This window comes from Ipomoea triloba, chromosome 7, assembly GCF_003576645.1.
Source record: "Ipomoea triloba cultivar NCNSP0323 chromosome 7, ASM357664v1".
Taxonomy (NCBI): Eukaryota; Viridiplantae; Streptophyta; class Magnoliopsida; order Solanales; family Convolvulaceae; genus Ipomoea; species Ipomoea triloba.
The window spans coordinates 18,472,619-18,486,406 of NC_044922.1; the positions used below are offsets into that span (position 1 = coordinate 18,472,619).

The window sequence follows — 13,788 nt, forward strand, 5'->3', positions numbered from 1 at the left end:
GTTCGTAATTCGCTTTTGTTGTTGTCGTTGATGGTGGCTCGCGGTTGGAGAGAGCGATAGCGGGCAGTGCGGCTCGACGCTACGGACGCTGGAGAGTTGACAAGCTAGGTGGATGCGAACCGGACTGGTGGTGGCTATGGTGTCGGCGGAGACCGGTAGCCGGTGGTGGAACGCTGTACGATCAGATGGTGGTGGAGAGCTGAAATTTTCGATGAGCCGAGACGGCGACAGTAAGTTGTGAGGGTGACAAGGATAGTGAATACCATCCGATTGATTAGAGGAACACGGCATTTCGTCGCGTTCCCCACAGACGGCGCCAATGATGGTGTAAATGTAAACGGGGGTACGGATTTACACCACCGTGTGTTGTTTGATTGTGTATGTTGTAGTGTATGGATTGGTGTATGGATGAATGCAGGGAGAAGGGGAAAGGAAGCCATGGCTTCCTTCTTGGAGAAGAAGAGAGAAGAAGATGGAAGGGAGAAGGAAGGAGCTCAGTGAGTCCTTCAGATTGAGGATCCAGGATGCCATTACAAGGGAGGGTCAGTCCTTTATATAGGAATAGGACCTGACCCTTCAGGAATATAATATTACATTTGACCCTTAATAATTTTTAAGGGACACCCGACTTTTTAGGGGTACAATATTACACAGACTATACACATTATATTTCTACAGTAGTCCCTGAGGGTATTTACCCATCACTCACAAAGTTGAATGTACTAGCACATGCACAACTTCTCTTTCCTCGTTTCAATATATGCCGTATGGAAGGAAGCTCTTTTGTTGCACTTTATAAACGCATTATAAAGATTTTGTATGAGTGACAAAATGACGACGTCTTTGACAATGGATTGATATTTATAGTTTGGATAATAGTAGTGCCACGAGAATGAATTGTGCACAATGCAACAGAACCATATGCATAGCCATTGTTTGTGAGGGTTAATTTCTGTAATCAGCTTTTATATGAAGAAGATTGATTGGTGTCTACTAGTTGACATTTCTTCATCTAGCAAATTATGGCAAATGAAATGGGTTATATATATATATATATATATATATATATATATATATACTAGTTTTTTCTACGCGCTTTGCGCGAAGACTTGTGCCCAATATTTAAACTCAATTAGTAAATAATTTTGAAATAGATATAATGTATTTTTTTTTAGTTGTCGAAGTTTCATAGATATTCGAGTAAAATTTTTGTTGTGTATGTATTTGAAATTAATACCAGAAATTTAAATTCATTGTGATGAATATATTCCACTGTAATTTTAAGGGTACTCAACGTTGTATTACAATATTTTTGTCTTTGAAAATGAATAAAATTTGTTTAAATATAGTCTTCTTTTCTTTTCTTTTTTTTTGAGAAAAAATATAGTCTTATTCTAATTAGAGATATATCCCTTATAAATTCATATTCATATAGGGATATACATAATACTTGATTTCAACTATCTCAATTCAACAACTTCCATAGATTGATATCCAAAAATCTTGTTGTTGTTCATTTATAATATTAATATTTTTAAATAATAGTGTGCTTATATATATATATATATATTTATTATTGAAGTAAGAATTATAGAAATGATAAATTATTAAATATAACTATGGTAATATTTAATTAAAATATAAATGAATTCAAACTTACCACTGAAGAATGTAAGAAAACATATTGTGTATGCATGTGCATGGTAATTATAATGTGGAAAGATAACAGAAGTTATAACGGTAGGGATATTTCTGTCCAAAAAATTATGTAGTACAACTTTTATAGCATAAGGTACAATTTTTATAACAGAAGTTAATTTTTATTGTACCTTTTTTTTTGTCTTCAAAAAAAGGTACAATAAAAATTAACGTAAAAAACGGACATGGATTGAGACTTATTATGTTTTTAGATATATATACATATATATATATATATATATGTATCTATATATATATATATATATATATATAGATACATATATATACATACATATATATATATCTATATATGTATATAGTTATATATATATATATATATATATATATATATATATATATATATATATAATTCATTAGTTTAACCAACATTTTTAATTTTTGTAGCTTAATTGTTATGAGCTACCCAAGAGGTTGTGATTACAATGTGTAGATGCAAATACAACTTTCGTAGTTGTGCTTAATATTCAGGGAGGATTTAAAATAGCGATCAAATAAATCTTTCAATTAGACTAAATAGTTTAATTGAGCCTTAAACTATAAAATTACATTTAAGCCATTGAAATTGGTCAAAATGTACAATTAGGCCTCCTAGTAGGTTACCAACAGGTCAATATTGAATTCACGTTTATTCACGTTTATTAACGAGAGGAAGAAACTCGTCAAAACAACGAGAGGAAAAACACATAAATTGCGAACAAAATTAAAACAGTAAATCAAAGAAAATGAAAACAACAATGCGAAAATAAGAGAGAAATGACCGATAACCGTGGAGGTGGAGGAAAAACGATGAAAACAGAGAAGACAATGAAGGGCGGACAGTGTCTGAGGTGGAGATGACAGCAGGGGAAGACGATGGGACGCCGCCTCCAATCCGCTTGCTTCACGGAGGCGGCGACCGCGTTGATAACCAGAGACGGGAGAGATTAGAGAAACCCTAAGGGTTGTGTCGACTTTGTAATGATACTCTTTTATTAGTTACCGATTTTAAACGCGTGAATGAAGATTTTCTGTTTAGAGACTCAATTGTACTATTTGACCGCATGAGTGTTTATTTGACCGCATGAGTGTTTATGTATTTCATGATTTGTACCTTTATATAAAAGTTTAAAATAATAAGAGAGACACATCGAAAGGGGTAACCAAGTAGGTGAAGCATGATTTTGGCAACACCCTCTCAGTTGAGCATCTTTATAGTACGATATGCTTCTCCTATGATTTGCAGACCATTACGAAACAATATTTACTCCATAGAGATTATTACACAAGAGTGAGGCTTCATGCTTTGAATCTTTTTATTTTTATTTTTTATTTTTGGAAGAGTTATTTTTTTTTTTGGTAAATTTACAGGGTCTTTCTTTCCGTCCCTTTAACGGTCCGGGGTGCACGGGAGCTGGCCCAGGGGGAATCGTCACTTATGGGTATTGAACCTGGGTTCTCCCGAAAATCCTTCCCACAAAGAGAGTTCACTTGCCACTTGAGCTACCCCACTGGGTTATTTTTGGAAGAGTTATGGTCTAAAATGTGTTTCGTCAAAGTGCCACTTGCTTACTTCTCAACACTTGTAAAGATCGGTTGTCATTTAGCATAAAACTTTTTTTTTCCTTAGGTTTTATATTCATCCTTAATAATAATAACAATAATAATAATAATAATAATTTATTTATTTTTAATATTAGATTTATATATAGGTAACATTTTATTTTAGTTATTTTTTCAAAACATAAACCTAGTATTATTATGATATGTTAATTTATTATTTTTTTAACAAACTTGTTTAAATGACGTTAAACATGTGCATATTTTTAATTGTAAATGCCAATTCCTTTTTTGACGGATTATTTTCTACCTTGCCCTATTTCACAAATCAGACTTGGAACATTGCCGTGAAAGGTTACTTCTCCTCGTCGCCGATTACTGCCTCCTTGCAATTCGCCGCTCCGATTACTGGTTTCTCTCAAATCCAATCTACTGTGTGCCAGCGTGTATATGTATGTATAGATTCTTCCGGATTTCCTTTAATTTCTCTCACTAACCCTAGCTTCATATTGTGATTTACACAACTCTTTAAGCTTTTGAGGATTAATGTTCAGTATGTGTTGATAGAGCGATTGAAATTGAATGAAGTGAAGTCGAAGCATTGTTTACTTTTTCTTTTCCCGTGGAATTTTGTTAGAAATTTCTACTTGCTTTAGTACTACATACTGTGTATGCACCAGATGAAGCTCATCGCATAAGATAACTTTTAATGTCCCCTTGTTTGAAAAACACCATTTGTCATTGTAGAAAATTGCATTTATTTATTGCAGATTCGAAAACACCAATTTCATTACTAATTTACTATTGCAGATTAGGCTTGAATTTAATTACTAATTTACTATTGTCAATTTCACCCATCTTAGGGTTATGTTTCAATTTTAATTTATTTCTTCTTTGATTTGCATATATCAAAGTTATCTGGATTATGGCACAAAAAGATAGAATAAGTGAACTCTCGAAAGATGTACTTGACAAGATTTTAAGCTTCTTGCCGATCCATGAAGCTGCTAGAATGGCCGTTTTGTCTACCTTTTGGAGAGATATTTGGTTCAGTCTTGCACAACTTCACTTTGATAGGAGGTTTTTACTTCACATATGGAAAAAATATTCCCATGCTCACAGTGATATCAGGACCCAAAACGTACAAGATATGAAGAAAAACATTAATATGGACTTATTTGCTGCTTTGTATGTTGTCAACAAAGTTCTCATCCAGCACAATGGACTTATTCGCAAATTTGTCTTTGATTTTGCCTTTTCGAATAGGGGGGAAACATTTAGGTCTCGGTCGTTTGATTTCGATCAATGGCTCCTTTTTGTCACACGAAAATGTGTTGAAGAAATACACCTTAGTCTAATGCCAAAAGATCAATACAGTCTGCCGAATTGCATATTTTCTTGCCCAACACTAAGGGTATTGTATGTTTGTGGAGTCTCTATTGGACCAATAAATGACCCTTGCATATTACCAAATATCACTTCACTATGTTTTAAAAATGTTGACTTTAATCCTAGAGATTATTCAGTTGATTTTCCAGTTGATGTTCCTATGCTCGAGAATCTGTCATTTGAGAGTTGTAGTAACCTTCCTGATTTTAACATTACTGCTCAAAAACTTCATAGTTTAAGAATAGACTCTTGCCCAAAATACCAACTCCCTTTTCACTTGGACTTGGGATCTATTCGTACTCTTGATTTGGATTATTCTTCTATGGAGGTATGTAGTCTAATTCTTTCTTTTTTCCAAGTAGTTATTTATTTAAATTATTTATTAGCAACTCATGTAACTTGATTTCTATTTGGTTTCAAAGGGTTTTGTTAATGAATTTACTGGAAGGGGCTTACAACAACCACTTGCACTAGATGTGGAATATCTGATGTTATCAACTAAATACCATCGTCATTATTTGAAAGATGTTTATTCTGCATTCATTCAGTTGCTTCAAATATGCCCAAAATTATGCAAGCTTGATATAGATTTATCGGTAATTTTATTTTACTTTTTTTTTTGGTGAGATTCTAGTTGTTTCTATTATTGTTATTGTTGTTATTGATTTTTTTTTTTTAAAGTTGTCCCATGTTATGCCAAAGCTTTCGGACGAATTACAAACTATGACTCAAACACATACAATGCTTCACACACTGAAGTTGGACAAATATATAGGAAGCGTGGATGAAATGATTTTCATTGACAGACTACTTGCTTGCTTTCCTGCACTCGAGAAGGTTTTCATTCTTCGTGATGAGGATTCAGGGGACGAAAAATTATTTGAAAGTAAAAAGGAAGAGCTTTTGCATTTTCCGTGTGCCTCCATAAAAGCAGAAATTATTATGTTTTATAATTATTAGTTTGAGTATCCTTGCTATTTAAATGCATTGAAACACACCTTTTTTCTTTTCTTTTAGTGGTTGTGAATCAATGAGACAGTCTCACACAAGTGTATGATCCTTTAAAAACATTAGTAATAAATGTTTTATTCTTGATTTGTATTACATTTTTCTGTTATATTCTAATCTTGACTCAACTTTTCTCACAGATAAGGATCTGTGAAATGACATGGTTTCATGCAAGTTTTTGCCTAATAAGTATACTATTTGTTCTTGTGACTAATGATATCAATGTTAGTCTATAAGACTGAAAAATTATAGGATTAGGATTGAAAAATTTGTAGTATTATAGTATGAATACCATTAAGTCTCAATGGTTTGACATCTATTGGTGGCTCATTTTTGTCACACAAAAATGTGTTGAAGAAATCCACCTTAGTCTTTTGCCTGAAGAAGAATTCATTAATGATATATATACCAGAAGATATATATAAGTTACCGATTTGCATGTTTTTTTGCACGGCACTTAGGAAATAACATCCTTGTGTATCAAGTAACTATGAGGAATGGGATCTTAAGCTGTTTTGATTTCATTAATTTGATGCAAAAATAAATAAATAATGTCCAAAATTACGCAAACTTGATATAGATTTAGAGATAATCATATTTTCCTGGACAAATTATAAAGCGAAAATCTTGATATATGCAATTTTGTTGTTTAAATGCTTAGCTGATTGAGGTTTTCTTCTCCTCCTTTTATGAAGGTTGCTTACATGGTGGTGATTGTCTATACAATGCTCTCCTAAGGGGATGTATTCAATCAAGACTTTTAAAAACTTTTAAAATTATGGATTTTAATTGACTTTTGTAGAGGTTTTTGTAGACTTTTCTAGAATATTTTAAACTTTCATCAATTTTGTAAGAGTATAAATATCCGTGGGACAAACATTTATAAACTTTTTAATATTATAAAAAGTCTACAAAAGTAATTAAAACTCTAAATTGAATACACCCGTACAAACATTCCATAACTTCTATTAATATATTATTTATAATTTTCTTACAAAAATATATTTTTACAAATCATAAATAAATTAATGCATTGTAAAAATAAATAAAAAATAAATATTGATTGTCACAAAAATAGGATATACTATACATAAACAAAATATAATCAATTTTCACTAAATATAACCAATAAAAATATTTCTTAAACTAATGAAAGCTAATGTTACTCTCCTCATGTACACAAAGTATATTGCACTTAAATTCTTTTACCCACACGAACTCCAGAAGAGTGGTGAAATACAGATTCAGAAGGTTCATTCCAGTGACAATCTAGCATATTTGTTCACTAAATCCCTACCTACATATACTTTTGAAAAGTATGTGCATAAAATTGGGATGCGTATATTAGGGAAATTGTTGTCTTCAAGGGGAGCAACATTTAAGTACAATTGAATATTGATCCCGAAAATCAAATATTCTTTATCCTGAATTTAAACCCTGAAAGTTTACAATTGTACTCTTTTTCGCTTAACTGAGTTTTTGTCCCACTGAGTTTTCTCAGTGTAAGGTTTTTAATGACGACGCAACGAAATGACACATGCATTACCCATATATCGTGTACTTTTTTCTCAACTAGGTTTTTTCCACAGGACTTTTTCTAACGAGTTTTTAATGAGGCACGATTATAGTTAAATAATGTCCAAGGGAGAGTGTTACAAAATAATATATTAATGGATATTATTATTGTACTTATGTGAATTTATAGAGATGTTTTGTAACCGCTCTTTAATGAAATATATATAATGATAACGAAATTGGATGACTTCTCTTTTATTCCTTCTTGCTTATTATTCTTTGCAATTTCATTTTTCCTGTTATTATATTTTGATACTATCTATCCTGCAAACTCACCGATTAAGAGCTAATAAGCCAACGGGCACGACCTTACAACACTTTTTAATTTTACTAATCTACATTTTGGCTTTGATTTTAATTTTTAGATTTTATCAAATGTTGCACCGGTCTAAATTTCCGTGCGTCGTTGTTATCTGCATGGGCAACATGTATGTACCAAAAGGCTCTCTTTCATTCAGGAAGACGCTCAAAATCAGGAACAAGTTAAAAGTTCACATCAATTTTTTTTCTCTCTCTTCTCTCTCTCTCTTTTTGTTTTTTGTTTTTTCCTTCTTTCTTCCTTCCGTTTCTTTTCGTTGCCTCCTCCGGATTTTTGCTGAAAAACGCAGAAAAAAACAAAAATATATTCCCAAAGTGCCAAGCTTTCTGCTAAAAAGGAAAAAAAAAAAAAAAACCTTCCTTGCCAAAATAAACTTTATTGTTATAATAATAATAATAATAATAATAATAATAATAATAGAACTTTTTATCTCTAAATTATAGAAAAACAGCATTTTTAATCTATGATGTGATTTTTTCTTTTCAATTGTGACAAAAAAAAAATAAAAATCTCTGACAATTAGATAGCTAAAAATGAATAAATAGTTTTATTTCTCTATAATTTAGGTACAAAAAGTTCTAATTTTCTCAATATTAAAACATATTAAAAATTCCTTGCCAAAATAAACTTTTCCTTTTTAATAATAATAGAAAGTAACACTTTTCGTTCATAAATTATAATGAAATAACACGTTTCGTCTTCAATTATACTATCACGACTTTTGATCTTTAATTATATATCTACAAAGAGGGTAATTTTTTTAATCCAATCTTGCGGAATATCTTTTTTAACCTAATAGAACTTAAACAAAAGAGTGTTATTTCCTTATAATTATTTAATAATAAAATCTGTCACTTTCCTAATAATAATAAAATTAAAAACTAAAAAGACTAAAAATTTAATTTCTAACTAATAAAAGTGCGGTATAAAATATATAAAAATTTCCATATTAGATATTTAACAATAAACTTATCATTGCTTTTAAACTGATTGTTTAGAGTTAGAGTGATGCAAGAATTCTATTACCATAGAGTTATCCTTAACGATTATCCTGATCCGAACCTGACATCAATTTGTTTAAGCTTTTACGCTATATACATCAGATCTATATCTCCTTTTTTGAGTGACGAGAAAAATTCAATAATATACACAACATAAATTTTATTTTATAACTGTAACCCAGAAATGATTACAACGAATTAAATTAGCACAGGTCCTCAATAGATAATCAATTTGAACTAAAAATGTCAACAATTACGAACTCCCTGCCCACAAAGGTGGGCCATGGGCCCCACAATCTGACCTGATAGAACTGTGGAGGCCAGTAAACTATTCCTATAGAGAATTGAATTTGTAACATTGTGGACTTGTGGTTATCAAATTGGCTAGGGTTGCCATATCTATATATCTATTTTGATCTATATAAATAAACACAACTTTCATAAAAAAAAAAAAATTGATTAGCGTTAATAATTCTCAAACCCCAAAGAAAATATGGCTCCAAAAAGTCGAAGACTCTGTTGTTTCACCACCGCTCTGCTTTTGATCGTCATTGTCCTCGCCGCCGTCTGCGCCGCTCTGTTCCACACAATCTTGAAACCCCGGCCGCCGGTGGTCATTCCCCACCCCACGCGCCTCCGCAACGTCACCGTCGCGCTGTTCCCGGAGCCGAGCCTGAGCGCGTCGCTGAACATGACGATCACCATCAAGAACCCCAACTACGGCGACTGCTCGTACCGGAAAGCCACCGCCGAGGTGTACTATCGCGGCACTCCGGTGACGGCGCTGCCGCTCGCCGACGGCGCGGTTCCGGCGAAGGGGCAAATCGACGTCGTCGCGCACGCCGACCTCGTCGGCGGCAAGGTCGTGAGCAGCCCGAGTTTCTTGGCGGATATCGGCGCCGGAAGTTTGAATTTCACGTCGGTGGCGAAAATGCCGGTGAGGGTTACGGTGTTGAAGAAATTGAGGTTTCATGTAAGGGTTATTATCAGCTGTAATATGTCTGTTAGGGTTTCGGATCAGTCGTATGATGTTTTGTCAACTTGTGCCTCAAAACTCAAGATCTGATGATTGATTAAATGTGTGTAATGGAGTTTTGGAGATCAAGTGGTTTATTGTTTAATTAGTGATAGGAAAAAAGATTATATGTTTCTAAATTAAATATTTTCAATTATCACTTTCTCTAAACCATTAGTTTTTTTTAAAGCGTTTTTATATTAACAGTGATTTAGTGGGATCGGGGATCGTATTAACTCTTTGTGCTTCACTAGTAGATTGAGAAAGTAGCTAATATGGACAGATACTACAATGATAAAATTAACATTTATTTAAGAGTTTGGAATGACAGCTGGGTTCAGGGAATATTACATGATTACATACACATATCAATTATGTAAATGATAATAAAGTCAATATGTACAAATAAATTCTGCCAACTTCCAATTGAAGTTCAAATGGAGTTTTAAATGATTGAAGTCAACGCCCTAACCCCCCAACAACCGTACTTTTAGTTGGCACTAATAACCTCAAACATAGCATTAGTTCAAAATAATTAAGGGCAACTATATCAGTGATTCTTTTCCAGTTTTTTGGGTAAGGTGGAGGGGAGAGAGGGTAAGAGAGAAGAGAGAGTATAAGTTGCTAAGAATTTTTGTGGACTCCATTCAGATTAAAAGAAGAAACGAATCAAGCAAGTTGGTATGCGTCAAGCCATTTTTTTTCTTTCTTTTCTTTCTTTTATTCTCCAAATTATTATGTGGACCCAGGTCTAAAATATATCATTTACATTCAGGACTCGGGTCTCATTCAGTATGTAAATGGATACGAGTCTACCTTGCAATATGGACTCGGGTCCATGGTATAACTGTTGCCTATTTTTTTCTGAACAAAAAAAAGTTGTGCAATTAACTCATGCTCCCAACAAGCATGTAATCAAAGCTGACATCTTTTTTTTTTTTTTTCTTTTTTAGTTGATAACCTTGTTCAAATTAAACGATATAATTGATTTTACTAAACACCTCTCTATATCTGCTGGTCAAAATTGTTAACCACAAATTGTCAAAGGCCATTGACAACTTGTATACATTTGCTAGCTATGTTTCTTCTCATGTAAGAGAGGCTTTGAGTTCAGATTTTTGTGCACTACACACTGAGTTTGCCATAATTAACTAGAAGAAGAAATGTCAATTACCAGACAATAAATTTTCTTAAATAAAAGCTATTTACAGAAATTAACCCATACATGCAGAACAATGCATATGGTTCTCTGTTGCATTGTCCACAATTCATTTTGGTGGCACCACAATTTTCCAAACTATAAATATGAATTGAATTACATATTTGCATTGTCAAAGGCATTATTGCCACTCATACGTACAAAATTCTTAAACTGACAATTATACATCACCAAACCTATAGAGTATGAATCAATGCACAAACTCAATTCCATAGAAGTACACTAGGATTATTATATAATTATAGTGAAAAATAATTTTAGCTTTTGTGGAGGCGCAAGAAAAACGCAACGACTACTCCTTATATTTGAAGTCCTGATTTTGATAGGGTAATTTTGTAACAGTAATGACGACAATGCAACCTTCTCTAAGTGCTGGAAAGCAAGAAAGTAGCCCTTTGATGAAAAGGGTATCTTTGTCACATCCCATGAATAAATCCAGATTCAAATTGTGAAGCATTTTATGTCCTTGAGGCACAGTATGAAATCCTTTCAAAAGTTTTTGCATAGTATCAAAACAATCAAGTACAACATAGGAAAACTCCATAATAATTAAACCAACAATTAAAGAGTGTGTTAAGAGTCTCACGTTGAAAATATAAAAGTGAACGTATGAGTTAATAAGATCATGGATTAGACCAGGTAATTGATTTGATTTTGATTCAATCTTTTAATGTTATTTAACGCCCAAATCAGTCATTTTTTTTGTCACACAAAACGGTCTGTTGTGTACTTAGCTTGTGTTATTGTTTTGGGTCAAGATATCATTGTTAGCATGTGAATATTTTTTCTTTATATGATCAAAGAAGTCTCTATCAAAGTTGAGCTCAGTGAGATTCGGCCAAATATCTCTCCAACCAGTAGACAAGACAATACACTGCTGGAAATTTTTTACTTTTCGACCACTCAGAAAAATGGTCGAAGAGTGACTTTTTTTAATTTTCGGTCAAAGAATTATGGTGGACGAAAATAGGTCGGAATTTCTGACCACTTTTACGTAGTGGTCGGAAATAACGACCACAAAGTAAAAGTGGTTAGAAATTTTTTTCCACCGTTTAAATTTTTTAAAGTGATCTTATTTTCCGGTCATCTTCAAAAGTGGTAGGAAATACCGACCACCAAGTCAAAGTGGTAGGAAATCCTCATCGTTAAAAAAAAAATAAAAAAAATTGGTATCATAATTTCTGTTTAATTCCTAAGCATGTCCTCTCTCTTTTTTTTCACAATTTAAAACTCCTTTTAACTCAATTTTTTTCGTCATTAACATAGCCACTTGCGTCCACTCATTTTAGACCATGGTTCGTAAAAAAAGACCAAGATTTAAAGCATGAAGCATTCGTAAATTTGAACCACATGACGAAGTTCCTTCAAAAGTTTAAATATATATAGACTCCTCCGAATCAACTTTTAGAAAAAGGTTGACGGTAGGGTATTAGCGAACAGAGTTTTTGACAAACTACTCGTCAATAATAATAATAATAATAATAATATAATAATAACAACAACAACAAAAGGAAAGAAAAGGAAATAATCTAAAAAATAATAATAAGTGTGAATGAATGTTATACCCTTCATTTATGTCCGTTTTTTCCGTTAAGTTTTTTGTACATTATGCTATAAAAGTTGTTCTTTACAATATATTAGACAAATATACCCCTACCGTTATAACTTCTGTTATCTTTTCCACTATTGTTACCATGCACATGCATCCACTATATATTTTTTTATTTTCTTCAATAATAATAATATATACATATTATATATTGGAGTTATATGTTAGTTATTTTCTAAAATATAAATATAAAAATTATAAAAATATTTTACATTATTATTATTATTATTTACAATAATTTAAATATCTAAAATCTAAATAAATTTAAAATTTTAATATAAAATATTAATATTGGGCACATATTTATTGCGCATCGCGCATAAGAAAAACTAGTATATATATATATATATATAGGGATGCACTCCCATATAATGCGAACTGCCACCCAGGTAAGAAATGAGAACGCTTCACAGTCGTCCACGTGTCCAGATCAACGAATTAGATGCAATTTTGAAAAAATGACGCGGTGGCATTTTCGTAAATAACTGGAACTTTGGTGCACCTAGTTTCACTTACAAGTGCACCTAGTTTCAAAACTATTTTAACTTACAAGTGCAAGTAATTTACCTTGTTAATATTCATGCACCTATTTTCGCAAATACTTTCACTTACAAATGCAAGTAATTTACCTTGTTAATATTCATGCACCTATTTTCGCAAATACTTTCACTTACAAATGCAAGTAATTTACCTTGTTAATATTCATACACTTAGGTGCAACCTAGGTGCACCTAGTTATAACATTAGGTGCACCTAGTATTGATGCTCAGTGTACAATTCATTTGCACCTATAATACATTTTACTTGCATCTGCAATACATTTTACTTGCATTTGTGCAAGTAATTTACTTTGTTAACATTTATGCACCTGGGTGCAACCTAGGTGCACCTAGTTATAACATTAGGTGCACTTAGTATTGATGCTCAGTGTACAATTTACTTGCACTTATAATACATTTTACTTGCACGTGTGCACCTATTTTCACTTACAAATGCAAGTAATTTACCTTATTAACATTTATGCACCTGGGTGCAACCTAGGTGCACCTAGTTATAACATTAGGTGCACTTAGTATTGATGCTCAGTGTACAATTTACTTGCACTTATAATACATTTTACTTGCACGTGTGCACCTATTTTCACTTACAAATGCAAGTAATTTACCTTATTAACATTTATGCACCTGGGTGCATCTAGTTATAACATTACGTGCACCTAGTTATAACGTTAGGTGCAACTACATTCCGAACACGTGGCGCGCTGTGATTCGTCTGCATTTCTCTCCTAGGCGACCAGTACGCACCTGAACGCAATCCTATATATATATATATATATATATATATATATATATATATATATATATATATATATATATATATATATATATATATATATAT

The 13,788-nt window shown here is 32.4% G+C and overlaps 2 protein-coding genes across 2 annotated transcripts; both read left to right on the forward strand.

The window, feature by feature from the left end:
• The first annotated feature begins 4,180 nt into the window (after positions 1–4,180).
• Positions 4,181–5,806, forward strand: LOC116024275 (F-box/LRR-repeat protein At3g59200-like). The gene is made up of 4 exons (XM_031265165.1): positions 4,181–4,972; positions 5,067–5,240; positions 5,326–5,530; positions 5,793–5,806. The coding sequence occupies exons 1-4, from the start codon at positions 4,181–4,183 to the stop codon at positions 5,804–5,806; spliced, it is 1,185 nt and encodes a 394-aa protein (XP_031121025.1).
• Positions 5,807–9,040: 3,234 nt separating this feature from the next.
• Positions 9,041–9,613, forward strand: LOC116024276. Its single transcript, XM_031265166.1, has one exon. The coding sequence runs from the start codon at positions 9,041–9,043 to the stop codon at positions 9,611–9,613; it is 573 nt and encodes a 190-aa protein (XP_031121026.1).
• Positions 9,614–13,788: the final 4,175 nt, after the last annotated feature.

What these genes read in the sequence shown, in the direction of transcription:
- LOC116024275 (XM_031265165.1), top strand. Translation starts at nt 4,181, where the DNA reads ATGGCACAAAAAGATAGAATAAGTGAACTCTCGAAAGATGTACTTGAC. An exon ending in TGGATTATTCTTCTATGGAG is followed by an intron (nt 4,973 to 5,066) that starts GTATGTAGTCTA and finishes TTGGTTTCAAAG; the next exon opens with GGTTTTGTTAATGAATTTAC. An exon ending in AGCTTGATATAGATTTATCG is followed by an intron (nt 5,241 to 5,325) that starts GTAATTTTATTT and finishes TTTTTTTTAAAG; the next exon opens with TTGTCCCATGTTATGCCAAA.
- LOC116024276 (XM_031265166.1), top strand. Translation starts at nt 9,041, where the DNA reads ATGGCTCCAAAAAGTCGAAGACTCTGTTGTTTCACCACCGCTCTGCTT.